This window comes from Grammomys surdaster, unplaced genomic scaffold (genome assembly GCF_004785775.1).
Source record: "Grammomys surdaster isolate TR1022 unplaced genomic scaffold, NIH_TR_1.0 125561, whole genome shotgun sequence".
Classification (NCBI taxonomy): domain Eukaryota; kingdom Metazoa; phylum Chordata; class Mammalia; order Rodentia; family Muridae; genus Grammomys; species Grammomys surdaster.
Genome location: NW_021620408.1, coordinates 1904226 through 1918961, shown reverse-complemented (window position 1 = coordinate 1918961; position 14736 = coordinate 1904226). Strand labels below are relative to the sequence as shown.

Below are 14736 nucleotides of genomic sequence, written 5' to 3'. Positions count from 1 at the left end.
TGAAAGGTTTTAGTAACTGGAGTTTTCAGGGTAAAAGTCTGAGGTCTCAGTGCCAACAAGCTAGATTTGGCTACTGATTGAGAATATTTTAATTAATGAGATAACCAACAGCGAAGCTCAGAAAAGGAGATGTATTTAGTGTGCCCACATTGGGAAAAGGGACAAATGAAAGGATCCTCTGGCTTCAGGTCCCTTCCCAAGATACTGTCATGAGGTTTAGCCTTGACTAGAGGGGTGGAATATGTGTAATATGCGTAGTCAAGCAGTCCTGGTCAGGATGGGGTCCTGCCTGTCACTGGTCCAGCATATTCCTGCTCCAGTCTGTCCGGCAAGGTGGTACTGTGTAAAAGTACCACCTTGTACTTGTAAGTACACATCTGATACTGTGTAAAAACTGTATGAAGTCTTTCTGGACAGGTTTCCCTTCTGACTGGCATAAGGGTTTTATCCTTTCTCTTTCCCCACGTGTCATTGATTCTAGCACTAGGGAAGCAGAGGCAGATGGATCTCTGAGTTCAAGGCCATAGAGGTCTACATGTCTTCTTCTATAGTGAGACTCTGCCACAAACAAACAAATAGAATGTCTACTTTTCTAGTGATGGTGGTTACAGTAACTTATTATTATTTTTTCTTTTTAAAAAAAGTCCTATGCTGTCCTGCTGTCACAGATCCCCCAACCACCATCCCCCTCTGCCCCTGACACCCAGTCATCCCCAACATAACTGTGGCCTGAAAGGTCCCCCTTTCATGTATTGTTAGAAGGTCTGAGGCAGCCTAATGCTACATCACAGCACCTACACTTTATTTCATCAGACAGGCACTGTGGCATCCACTCATGATGAGGTTGATCCCGAGGACCTAGGGTGTAGCCTTTGTCTCAGGTGTGTATGGAGAGAGGAAATCAGTATATTAGGGTTCAGTACCGTGCATAGATAGTATCTGGCATCCACTGGGTAAGACGGAACAACTCTGTGGCAGCTCATACTTTTTTTTTTTTTTTTTTAAAGATTCATTGTATATATGTGAGTACACTGTAGCTGTCTTCAGACACACCAGAAGAGGGCATCAGATCCCATTGCAGATGGTTGTGAGTTACCATGTGGGTGCTGGGAATTGAACTCAGGGCCCTGGGTACAGCAATCAGTGCTCTTAACTGCTGAGCCATCTCACCAGCCCATGCATCTCATACTTTTAAATGCCAGCAAATGAACCAGTAGTCATATTTTGCAAGATGTCTGCACAGCAGTTTCTGTCCAGCCACTACTGACCATGACTCACCTAGAGCCTGCTTACCGTTCTACTAGACAAAGCTCTTACCCAGTTTTAAGCAGCTTTTGGAAATTTGTTAATGATTGTTCCAAGGCAGTATCTACTGATAGTTTCCTATTCCCCTGCCTCTTAATATATATAATTTATTTTAATTTTATGTTCATTAGTGTTTTGCCTATATGCTTGCCTGTGTGAGGGTGTCAGAAGCCAGGGAAATGGAGTTACAGACAGGTTGAGCTGCCATGTGGGTGCTGGGACTTGAACCAAGTCTGCTGGAAGAGCAGTCTTAACCACTAAACCGTCCATCTCTAGCACTCTGCCTCTTTTTAGTTGAAGTCTCAGAACAGCTTCTGAAACTCCTCAGGAGGCAGGATCCCTGTCCAGAGTCTACAGCACTGGGGAGCGATTGGGAGATCCCGAAACCTCTGTTAATTTGAAATCTACATTTTTAGAGTTAGTACTTGAGAAGTCTTGCAATCTCTGTATGCACATGAAGTTATTTATTTTGAAACGTTGGTGGTTTAAAAGTATTGTATTTTAGATCCTGGGAATGTACAGATGAAAGTGCTTGCCTAGCATGCGTGATGATCTGTCTCGGTTCAGTCCTCAACACTGCATGAATTGATTGACGTTCACACAGTGATCCCAGTGCTGAGGAAGGAGAGTGGGAGGTTCAGGATTACCTTTTGATACCTACTGAGTTCAAGGCCAGCCTAGGATATGTAAGACCGGCTCAAAAAATATTTAAAAACAATTTTAGCTTTATGCCTATTTTAAGATACTATTGAATTTCTGGGTAGAACATTTGCCATAATTAATGAGCCTGTGTCAGTACAGCACCATAAACTGGAATTTCTATGTCCAGATCTTCATTTTCCTCCTTCCGCTCTCCAGGCTAGCACTGTCCAGGCAGTGTGTCTCAGGAGGCTCTTTTCACTTGCTGGGATGGTTTCTCAGAACATCCCTGTTTTAAGTGAGGGTTTTGAGGGTTACTTGCTAGTTATTTTGTAGATGGGTCTTTTTCTTGTGGGCAGACTCAGTCAAAGGCTTCGAGAAGAAAGGCTGTCAGAGGAGCCTGCTGTAGGTCTGTGGGACACTGTTGATCTCCAGGGTCACCTGGCTTCAGGGAGCAATCAAGTGTCTCTCCTGCTTTTCCACTGTCTGAAGAAAGTCGTGATGTACAGCACACATTTGAGATTATGGAAGTCTATGCTCCACACACACAGGCAGAGTGGCTCCATACATAGTTGTAATTCATGTGAGAGATGTGTCTGTTCTCTGCCATCGACCAATCAGCTGTTTCTCTTATCAGTGTTTATTTTATACCCCAAGTTTCTCATTCGTGTCCCAACTTAAGCTGCTAAATCCCCACTCTTGACAACTCCCTGGCAATGTTTGGTTTTGCGTTTTCTGTTTTTAAAGCACTTGCATGGTTTCTGCCCCAGGCTCATCCTGTTTATTTCTGTTTAGAAATTAGCCAGTTCTGTAAGGAGTCCTGGTTTCTTTTATGGGAAAATGGCCCAGAAACCAAGATCTGGGCACAAGGTGTGGTCATTGCTCCTGGGACACTCTTGTTTCTGTGTTCTCTCAGTGGCCAGAGTAGGATATCTGTGTGTCCAAGGCTATAACTATTTCTCTGTGTGTGTATATCAAGCTAAGTCTGCTATGCTGCTGCCTCTCACCCTCAGTTACTATCCTGTGGATGACTTTAGCTTCCTTCTCTTATCCGGAACTCCTCCTTGCTGCAGCAGACCTGTTTCCTGTCACTTAGAGTCTGTTCTGGTGTGTGTGTGTGTGTGTACTGGGGAATGAGTTCAGGGGCTTGCATACACCTGAACTACTTCTGCGGTCCTTTGCTCTCTTGCCTTGGCAGAAATGTCACTTTCTTAGCCCTTCTCTGACCACCCCACATAAAACAACATGCTATTCCTTCTCCTTTGGGTTTTCGTATTTTTAGCCCTGACATTGTACTGTATGTGTCTATAAGCACTCCCTAGAGTGGAAGCTTCATGACACACCACAACGGCACCCGTGCACAGTGATTCTCTGCAGGTGCCTGCCTTGGTCTTCAGCAGTGACGTTGGTTTAGACAGAGCTGTAGTCACACTGGTGATACAGTTGCTTCTTTTTCTCAGTATTGCATTGCCAACCCCCCCCCCTGGCTTGACCACAGTGTTTATGTGCCCGGTGTGCTGGTCTTTCAATGAAGTCCGTGGTGTACATGCTCCACCACCAGCTCCCTTCCTGCTGCACACTTCCTGCCTTCCAGTGATAGGAATGGTGCTGCCAAGACTGCTTTTGTACCTGAAGGCCCTTTCTTTTTAATTATTTCCTTAATCTAAATTCTAGGAAGTAAGTTATTCAGACAAAGGATATCATCCATTTTATGACTTCTTATATGTTGGCCTAATGACCACTAAAGAAAAAAAAAAAAAGACCGAAGTATCTTATGGCTTTGGGCACATTTTTTGATGGGCTCAAAGTGACATCAACCTCTAAGAAGTCAAGAGATAAACTACAGTGTAGCGAGATGTCCATAGTCAGGCTGTGTACGCCTCCAGCTTCCTGACCCCTAATCTTCATCATCATGCTAAGACTGAGTACTGGTGCCCTCAGTAGACTTTTCACAGGTTTGAGCATGAAGCATGGTCAAGGGCATGAAGTTTATGAGGTGCCACTGGAGGAGTGACGCTTTCTTCAGCTTTGGCACTAGGGCTGGTGCTGTGGAGAGCCTTGTCAGTTCTTCCCCTAGAGCTGGGCTGGGCTGCCTTGGAATTCACTTCAGAGCCAACTTAGGAGCTGCTCCAAGCAGTCTGCCGGCCTCCAAGCCTCACACCTTGTACATGACCAAAGATGGTATCCTTGAGCACCATGCCCCACCTGATTCACCGTAACTGGAACCAGCCGAGGCTGGGCTCTTTCCAGAAGTCAGATCCTTCTCAGGAGGAGGAAGTTCTGCCAGCTCTGAGGATAGGGGGCAGGATAGTGAGTGAGGGGTGGCTCCTGCTTTGAAAGGCTTCTAGAATAGGCTGAACTGATGTGAGAATTGGCTATCTTGCTTCCAGAGTAACCAGGTCAAAAGGAAAACAAAAAACATTTGTGTGAGACTCAGCCTGTTTGCATAGTCAGCCATCTTGTCATCCTTATATGGTTTCCAGGTTGGAAGAGTCATTTAAAGTAGAGGAGCAGCAGGGCCAGAATGGAAGAAAGTCGTATGGACAGTTCTGGTGGATGGGGCTAGTCCATAGAACCATAGAATGTATGGTTACATTTAGCTAGTTACATTTAAAGTATAAGAAGCATGTAAGCCAGGCATGATGGAACAGGCCTGTAATCTCAGTAGTCCAGAGTGGAAGACAGCAAGGTCAGGTGTTCAAGGCCAGCGTAGGCTACGTGAGACCCTGTGTCAAAATGTAAAATGAAATAAATAGTAAATAGAAAAAAAGAAGAGTGAATTTTTGCTTTGTGTTAAAGCATAAAGTTTGCCTTTTTTGAGACAGTTTCATGTTGTCCAGGCTGGCCTTGAACTTGTGTTTCTCCTGCATCTACCTCCCAAGTCCTGGAATTGTAGATGTGAGCCTCTGACTGTAACTCAAAATTTACCATTTTTAAGAATAAAGTGTGTCATTAGGCATCACTATTACCAGTACTTCTGGAACCTCTTCACACTCCTAGACAAAAATTCTGCATCCTACCTAGACACTGGTTTCCACAGCTGCTCCGCCAGTGTGTGCCCGCATCAGCATCCTACCTAGACACTGGTTTCCACAGCTGCTCCGCCAGTGTGTGCCCACATCAGCATCCTACCTAGACAGTGGTTTCCACAGCTGCTCCGCCAGTGTGTGCCCGCATCAGCATCCTACCTAGACACTGGTTTCCACAGCTGCTCCGCCAGTGTGTGCCCGCATCAGTAGCTGTGGTATCTGAAGGAGAGTGGCCTCCATAGGCTCATGTGTGAAAGCTTGGTCCCAATTGGTGACTTGTTTGAGAAGGATTTTGAAGTGTGGCCTCGTTGGAGGAGGTGAGCCACTGTGAAGTGGACTTTGAGGTTTCAGAAGCCCACACTAGGCCCAGACTCTGTCTGCTGACTGGGTCAGGATCTAAATAAAGCTCTTAGCTACTGCGTCGATGCCATGCCTGTCTGGTTGCTGCCATGATGATCATGGACTAGCCCTCTGAAACTGCAAACAGGCCCTCAGGTAAATATTTTCTTCTATAAGAGTTCCTTGGTCGTGGTGTCTCTTTACAGAATTGAACAGTAACTAAGACAGCAATGCACACAGCTTCTAGTTTCTCCACAGTTTTACTGACGCTTGGTGCCCACCAGTGCTTCTTGATAAGCATTTTTTTTTTTTACATTTTAACCCCCATCCTGTGTGTGTGTGTGTGTGTGTGTGTGTGTGTGTGTGTGTGTGAACAACTTATGAGAATTGGTTCTGGGCTTCCATCATGTCTATCCAAGATCAAAATCAGGTTGTCAGGCTTGGCATCAGGTGACTTTACCAGAGAACCATGCCACCAACCCCACTCTCCTGGTTTTGACTCTTATTAAGTCAGTTTCTGTAGCACAAGCTGGCTGTGAACTCATCTTCAGCTGACTACTGGGATTGCAGATTTGAACTGACTGTCCCTCTCCCACTTATTTGTTTTGTTTTTATGCCGATTTTAGGAGTCAGAGGCACACTTGCTGCAGTGTGTATGTGATGGTCAGAAGACAGCTTTCTGGAGTTCATTTTCTCCTTCCATCATTCCAAATTCAGGTTGCAGGCTTGGTGGCAGGTGTCTTAGCTGGCTGAGCCCTCTCTCCCACCCCTGCTTTGTTTTATTGTTGCCTTGTGGAAATTCTTTGTCTATGGGAATGCTAGACTTTACCGTCAGTATGATTCATAAATGTCTTCATCCATTCTCTGGGCTGTCTTTCCCTCTCTGAGGAATGTCCTCTCTGAACAAAAGGTCTCGTTCTTTCTGTGGAGTCTAATTGACTCCTTTCTTTTGTAACTTATGCCTTTGATGTCACATCCAGGAAACCACTGCCAAACCCAGTGCCACAGCGATTTCCCCCTAAGATTCTCCTAGTGGTTTTATAGTTTGGACTCTTAAATTTAGATCTTGGGTCAGTTTGAATTCATCTTTATATGAGGTACAAGGGGACCATCTACTTCATCGATTTGTTGTTGTGTGTAGACACTGTTTCTTAGTACCACTGGTTTAAAGTCTGTCCTCTCCTGCCTGTGAGCGTTTATTTGGAGTTCTCTGTCTGTCCGTCTGTATGTCTATTCTCATGTCAGTAGCTCTGCTTTGATTACCTCAATTTTCTAGTAAGTTTTGACATCATAAAATAAGTTCTCCAACTTTTTTAAAATTAAGTTAAATTAGTTTTAGTAATTTAACAGTCTGCATTTCAGCATATAATCAACAAACATTATTAATGAGATTGTTTACATTCTTTCATAATAAGTCTTGACATTTGTCTGTGTTTAATTTAACTGTCGGTTCAGTTCAGACCAGCCACATTTGGGACCTCATGTGGTTCATGAGAACCATATTGGGTAGTTCAGAGTTCACTGGAAATTGCATGGTATAGTACACGTCTCTCTTTGAAAACACAAAGGCACCTGTGACACCTGATAGCACAGTACATTTGTCCCTTTATTGTTGGGGTGCCATGATAAAGAAGAGGCAAAGGGGAGGGTGACACAAAAGACATGATGAGGGTGACCCCTGTTCTCAGGCTTGGAGTTAAGAGTGGAATTTTGAATAGCGGTCATGGTTGGAAGGCTGTTCTGGGAAGATGGCAGCTTCATGGAGGGCTCAGGGTTCTTGGAGAGCCACAGACAGCGTTATTAAGAATGGAAGAAGATGGGCTGGAGAGATGCCTCAGTAGTTAAGAGCACAGGCTATTCTTGCAGAGAACCAGGGTTCAACTCACAACTGTCTTTGACTTACAGGGGATCTGACACACAGACATACATGCAGACAAAACACCAATGCACATAAAAAAATCATTAAAAAAGAAGGAGGAGGAAGAGGAGGAGGAGGAAGAGGAGGAGGAGGAAGAGGAGGAGGAGGAGGAGGAGGAGGAGGAGGAGGAGGAGGAGGAAATAAGGAGCCTGGCAGTGATGGCAAAAGCCTTTAATCTGAGCACTCCACAGGCAGATCTAGTCTAGCCTGGTCTACAGAGGAAGTTCCGGGACAGCCAGGGCTGCACAGAGAAACCATGTCTTTTAAGAAACAGAGAGAGCCGGGCGGTGGTGGCGCACGCCTTTAATCCCAGCACTTGGGAGGCAGAGACAGGTGGGTTTCTGAGTTCAAGGCCAGCCTGGTCTACAGAGTGAGTTCCAGGACAGCCAGGGCTATACTGAGAAACCCTGTCTCGAAAACAAACAAAAGAAAAGAAAAGAAACAGAGAGAGTGGGAGAGGGCTGGTGAGAGGAGAGGTGGGCGAAGGCCTGACTGGTCACCCTGTTACCTATCTACCAGCTTCTGTGTATGGGCGGGGGTTTCTCTGTATCCACTTTGTCTTCATTCAAACGTGTAGTTTAAAGCTGGGTGTGGTACACACCTCTGCATGCCAGCACATGGCACAAAAGTCAGGAAGGCAGGCAGATCTCTGAGTTCAAGGCCAGCCTGATCTAGATACTGAGTTCCAGGACAGCTAGGGCTATATAAGGAGAGTCTGTCTCAGAAAACAAAACAAAAAAAAAACAAAAAGTAAATAAATAAATAAAACAACAGCAACAAAAAGTAATTTAGAACTTAGTACTTTTCTCTGCTTTACTTTTTATTTGGTCAAGTTAAAAAGGATTGGATCTTCCAATGTTTATCCCCACCTCATCTCCCCAGCTTCCAGATTCCCTTCCTGGCCATGTGGGTCCCTTGTCCACCCTGGGGTCTCTCTCCATCTCCTTTTCTTTCTATCTAGACTATTCTTCCCTCAGATTACAAGTGTGAGTCACTCTACTTTTGCCCTGTTCTCATCTCTGTTTACTGAAGATCTGCGTCATCCACAGGGGCCTTCTCTCACACCCCATACAAGATCTAACATCTCCCAAACAGTTTCCCCATACAGCCTGGCCCCGTGGTTCACTGTGTGCCTCCCTTTGGACAGAGCTTTGAGAGCAGCCATTAGTCTGTGTCTCTTTCTTCAGTCTTTGTTATCCCTAAGTGTTATACCACTAAGTGAATGAATAGATAAACAAAGTCAGGTAAGTAGTCCGTGTTCCTCAGTTGGTAGACTGCTTGCTCAGCATTCGTGAGGCCCTGGGTTCCAGCCCCAGCACTTGAAGGCAGAAACAGGAGATGAGAAACTCATGCTCATCCTAGGTTAATAGCAAGCTCCAGGCCAGTCCAAGATGAGTGAGATACTATCTCAAAAGCAAAACAGAACAAATACAGAAATGTGCAGGTCTTTATAAAAACATTGGTTGGAGATTTTTGCATTTGCTTATTTATTTTTATTAGCATTATATTCAGAAAATATCAAACATTTACAAAGTTAAAAGGATGGTTTGTTGTGCATGTATCTTCCAATTAGATTGAAGAATGGTTTATGCCTCCCTGAAGTTGCTTCCTGTTCGGTGTGTGCATGTACCCAGTGGGACCACTCAAAGATCACATGGAGAAACCTGATATTCACTCTTTCCATTTAGAATCTGGTTCTGGAGAACAGTGAATCTCAAGAGACGCCTGGCATTGGTGCCTTGGACCATGGCCTCCGACCTAGACTTCTCGCCTCCCGAGGTGCCTGAGCCCACCTTCCTGGAGAACCTGCTGCGGTACGGGCTCTTCCTGGGAGCCATCTTTCAGCTCATCTGTGTCCTGGCCATCATCGTACCCATTCCCAAGTCCCATGAGACGGTGAGTCCTTCCCTGGGACCTCAGCTGTCTGGATAGCAGGCTAGATTCTTATACCATAAGAAATCATCACAAGCAAGATTGGCAGGGACTGTGCTAGCCCCTTGTCAAATTAGCTTGGTCCCTGGAAGCCTACCTAATGTATGGGGCCATGTGGCTTCATTTGTTCTGGTGTTTTTCTTAATTTTTTAAGGCAAATTCTTATTTTATAACTTAGGGCTGGCCCCAAACTCTATCTCCATGAGTCCTGAATGCTAGGTTTCTATTAAGCTCTTTATTTTATTTTGAGGCAGAGTCTAGCTGGCTTTAGACATGAGCCAGCCTTGTGGGACTACTAGTGTGAGCCATTCATGATGGTTTCTGGTAAGACTTTCATTAGCTCCTGTTGCACATGGACTGCTAAGAGATGTGGCCTCTGCCTTTAGGGATTGTCTTGTCTTTGGGAGGGCTGCAGATATAGAACAGTACTTAATGATATATGCTTATAGTCCCAGCACTTAGACCAAGGGAGGAGGATTATGAGTTCAAGGCCAGTCTGGGCCAGATAGTGAGATCATATCTCCCAAAATTGGGGGGAGGGGGAAGCAATAAATGTACTTCCATGAGAAATACAAGGTACAGTATGAGTGAATAACTAGGTGGAGGGACCCAATCATCCCCTGGGGAAGGGCTGGCTGTCCCTCTGCTGAGTCAGAATGAGCAGGTATCTACCAGGTACAGTGGGGAAGGAGGGAGAATAGCATTCCCAGGCAGGGGAAGTGCCTGCAAGGAGCTGGAGCTACTCCAGGGACCTAGAAATGATGGTGGCTGGAACACAGAGGGGACTGGGTGAGAGGTGCAGTGGAGGTTTAAGTTGGGCACAGAGAGTTTGGACACACACAGTGACATGAACACATTAGCTTTGGATTTATACATTGTCCCCACTTTCTTCTGATGCTGATATGTTGGAGAAACCAAGTCTTTATCATCTGTGATCTACACATCCCAGGATTTGGATAATTACTTCTCTGTGTGGCCACTGTTCGCACAGGAAGTTCCATATGGGCCCCTAAGGCCGTGCAGTTATTGGTGCAGCATCATGACTGGTGCTGTGGACTTGTGCTGCACAGCTGAGGTTAGGTTAGTGTAGGCAGGATCATGGTGTCTGGCTCCTGCACTGAGAGGTCATCGGAAGTTCAGATGCTCTCGCTGACCCCGAAGTCTTTGTCCGAAATGGCTATAGCATCCACTGCTGCTCACCACTGAGGGTCAGTGCTCCCCTCTGCAGTGCTAGCTGCAGTCGCTCCCTGAGGACCTTTGTGTTCCTAGGTGAAGTTGAGTGAGCTGCCCGATGTGGGTGCTGGGACTGAACCCAGGTCCTCCTGGAAGACACTGAGTACTCTTTACCAGTGAGCCCTCTCTTCAGTAAACATCACAGTTTAAAAATTTGAGTAAACATTTAAAAATTTTTAATATTTTTTGTTTTTACGTTATATGTATGAATATATTGCCTGCATGTGTTTATATGAGTATGTGTATGCCTGTTGGATCCCCTGGTGGCTCACAACCATCTATGATTGTTTTGAGCCACCATGTGGTTGCTGGAACTCAGTTTGCCAGTCTTAGGAGCAGACATGTTTACCGTGTGAACCATTCCACTGACCTGGGTTTTATTTCTTTGTTTTGATACTTGAGATAGAGTCTCCTTTGAAGCCCAGACTGTCCCTGAACCCACTTTTCTCCCACTTCAGCTCCCCAAGTGCTGTGATAACAAGTGTGTACTAACACACTCAGCCACAATATGTGTTTTAAAAAAGAAATTGCACCAGGTATAATGGCTCCCACCTATAATTACAGCAGGCAGGAAGCTAAAGCAGGAGGATTGCTGTAAGTTTGAGGGCAGTCTAGACTCTAGTAAATTGTAGGCCAATTTGGGCTGGCTACACAGTGAGACTCTATCTCAATGGAAAGAACTGGAATTCATACCGGGTATTTAGAATTCAAACTGAAGACTCAGGTGTTTTTTATTTTGAGTTTAATTGAATCTTAAAACAGTTTTCACATTTATTTGTTTGTTTGTTTTAGTTAGATGGTATGTGAGTGTGTGCATGTACCACTGTGTATGGAGGTCAGAGGGCAGCCATCAGCAGTTGGACCATGAGGGTCCCTGGGGTTGAACTCATGTTGTTAGGCTTGGCTGTAAGTGCCTTTACCCATTGCGCTATCTTGCCAGTTCTAACATTATATCTTTGGCTTACATTGGCAGTCTTATTTCATAGAAAGATTAACAAAATGACTAATTTGTTTTATCCTGCTGTGGTGGAGGTCACCAAGGCCAACTTAGATTCAGTGATGAGCTAGGAGGCCCCACAGCTGTGGTTACCACCGTGAAAGGCTATAGAGAAGGCATGGGATAAAGCTGGAGAAGAACTGACCCAAGGCCAAAAGTGCCACAGCTGGAGCCACACGGATGTGTCCAGCTCCAGCAGCACAGAGTCCGTCCATAGACCCCGAGGCATTGCCTAGCAAGGAACTCCTAAGAGACTCTGTGTCCAGGGTGTGGATTTTTTTGGGTTGCTTGAGACAATGTCATATAGCAGATGTTGGCCTTAAATTCCTGATCTTCCTACCTCTATATCTCTAATGATGAATTTTAGACATGTACCACCACATCTGGTTTATGAGGTGTTTGGGACTAACCCCAGAGCCTCATGCAGGCTAGGCAAGCACTCTACCAAATGAGTTACATCCCCAGCCTATAAACATGGCTGTAAGCTCACAGTTTTCTTTTTCTGTGACAGTATCGGGCATTAGATCTAGGACATCACTTACTGAGAGGCAAGTGTTCTACACACGAGGCCCTAGCCCACAAGGCTTTTTATTAAGGGCTGGTCATATAAGCACTTTCTACCTACTATCTACTGAAATTTCAGACTTGCAGAAAGCACGTGTCCAGCATAAGCCTCGTTGCTTAATGGGTTACGCACAGTGTACTCTTACCAGCCGTGGGAGTGAGGGAGCTGTTAAGAGATCCCAGTGCCCAGTGCTGGTAAGGACCAGCCATGCCAGCAGGGACCGTCCATGCGGACAGCCCCTAGAAAGACAGCAGCTGTTTACAGTGTTGCCTCAGGCAGGAAAGTGAGGGTTTGTCTTGGCCTCGCTTGGGTTGTGTTCCTGCAGGGAGACTGCGTCGAGAACAGTGCTCTCAGTCTCTTCTCCGTGGGTCACCCCACTCTGGGTCACCCCACTCTGGGTCACCCCACTCTGGGTCACCCCACTCTGGGAGACATTAGGTGCATTTGCTACAACTTGTTTTCAGTTTCTAGGAACTTTTCTTTTTAGTTTGTTTTTGAAATCTTATAAGATGTTTATATATAACACTTCTAAACTGTATAATAAGGCACATTCATAGACTTTCCTTTAATCTCATTATGCCTCCACCACTCCCCGCTTCCTCCCTAGGGAGCCATTTTTATTACTATGATTCATCTTTATCATTTTGATTCATTGTTGGTTTTTAACCCAAATAAAAGCTTGTGTGTGTATGTGTGTGTGTATATGTGTATATATGTGTATATATATATATGAATATTCATATATTTATAATCCTTCTTCTGAAGTACTGAGCTGGCACATAGTCATAAACATCATACCTTCTTCCTCCCCTCCCCCGCAATGTCTCACTATATAGCCTTGGCTGGCTGGAACTCACTTTGCATGTAGACCAGACTGGCTTCATAGAGACCCACTTCCCTCCCCCCCTCCTTCAGTGCTGGGATTAAAGGTGTATACCACCATGGCCAGCTGTTTCTTAATGCACAGTACATCCTGGAGACTGCACATCTTGGAGCCTGTTGGGTTCCAGAGCTCCTGCTTGTGCAGTGGAGAGGATGATGGGTCCTGGTGCAGTGGGGAACCAAGTCAAAGGAGCAGGGGTGGTGTGCGGCCAAGGGAAGAGGTGCACCAGGCTTTAGGTTTTTAAAAAGTGCCTTTAAGGGGCTGGAGAGATGGCTCAGGGAGCACTGGCTGCTCTTCCAGAGGACCTGGGTTCAATTCCTAGCACCCACATAGCAGCTCACAGCTGTCTGTAACTCTAGTTCCAGGGCTTCTGTGTCGTCATACAGAAAGACAGACATGTGGACAAAATACCAATGAACATAATAAAAAATGAATTACATATTTAAAAAGGTGCCTTTAAGGCATCTGGGTGGTCTGTCAAGTCAGCAGGTGGGTTTGCATGTCTGTAGAAAGAGGTGGGCAAGCAGTTGACGATGTTAGGGCATGTGTCAGATGACATAGAAGCCATGTGGGAGGATGGAGAACATGAAGTCTCCCAGGGAGACACAGACACAGACGTGAGATGAGAAAAGGACTACGAGCTGGCCCTGTGGCACACACCTGTAATCCCAGCTAATTCAGGGCCAATTTAGGCTGCACTGTCTGCAGTGGGATCTGGAAATGGCTCAGTGGTGAAGTGCTAGCAGTGCAATATGAGGACCTAGCATCCACATGGCTAAGCGCATGTGACCCCAGCCCTGGGTGGGCGAGGCAGACAGAATACTAGGGCTTGTCCCCCACCAACCTAGCTGGAAAATAGCAGGCTCCAGATTAGGTGTTTCTTCTAGTCTCTGTCCATGCACGTGGATGCATATACCACATACAGCATGTGCATATTCTATGCATGTGTAAACAAGACAAAGGGCAGAGCTTGGAGGGGCTCCAGCATGGACTGGCTTGTGGCCTGTGCTGGTATTCTGTGGCCGGCCTCACTCCTTGGCCAGGGCATGCTGTGAGTATTGTAAGTGACAAACTTATTGTCATTAGCTGCCGCTGCTGAAGCTGCTCTGGGTCTCCAGGGCTGGGGGCGTGATAACTTGTTTTATCTGGAGAGCTAGGAAAGGAAACCATGTTCCGCCTATTGTTCCTAACCCTTTGAAGTGAGCAGAGGCTTGGGTCCATCCACAGGCTTTCAGGGAAGAGCCAAAGCAGGCTCTTTTGAGCTAGGAGTTGACAAAGGGCTCATAAAGAAGCTCTCCAAAATCTACTGAACGTTCCTCTCTGACCTCCACATGCTCACTGTGACGCCCTCCCCGAAAGTTTTAAAAATTTTTAATACATGTCTCCAAAAAACAGACAGAAAGTATTTTTTTTAAGTATGTGCCTCTTAAGTCACCCAACAAGCAGGAAGCCTTAACTTACGCCATCTTTTAAAATATAAACACATTGCAGCAAATCGTTTTTGTTTTTCTGTAGTTCAGGGGGCAGGGAACACAGGGAGCTGTCTTCCTAACTGACATTTACTGTATTAACTTGGCTTTGTTTTGTTTAGCTGAAACAAGATTCTACACTGTAGCCCATGCTGGCCTCAAACTGAGAATAGTAGCCTTCCTGCCTCAGTTTCCCGAGTACTGCAGTCACAGGTGTGTACCACCACACAGAGCTGTTTTTGCCGTCTTTGTGGATGCATGTGTCTGTGTAGGAGGATAACTCAGAACCTATCTGTTCTCTCTACTGTGTGGACTCTGGGGATCAAACTCCTGTCATCAGCTTCATGGCAAGTTATTTCACCTACTGAGCCATCTCACTGGCTCCAGTGTTAGCTGGTCTAGAACTCATCTGTAGACCAGGCTGTCC

General features: G+C 45.7%; 1 protein-coding gene across 1 annotated transcript in view; it reads left to right on the top strand.

The window, feature by feature from the left end:
- Manbal (mannosidase beta like) overlaps window positions 1-14736 on the top strand; it is a 29773-nt gene that overhangs the window by 1956 nt on the left and 13081 nt on the right. Inside the window, exon 2 of the mRNA XM_028786583.1 lies at window positions 8919-9126. Within this exon, the coding sequence (XP_028642416.1) occupies window positions 8977-9126 (150 nt within the window). The 5' untranslated portion in view covers window positions 8919-8976. The remainder of the gene's footprint in view (window positions 1-8918; window positions 9127-14736) is intronic.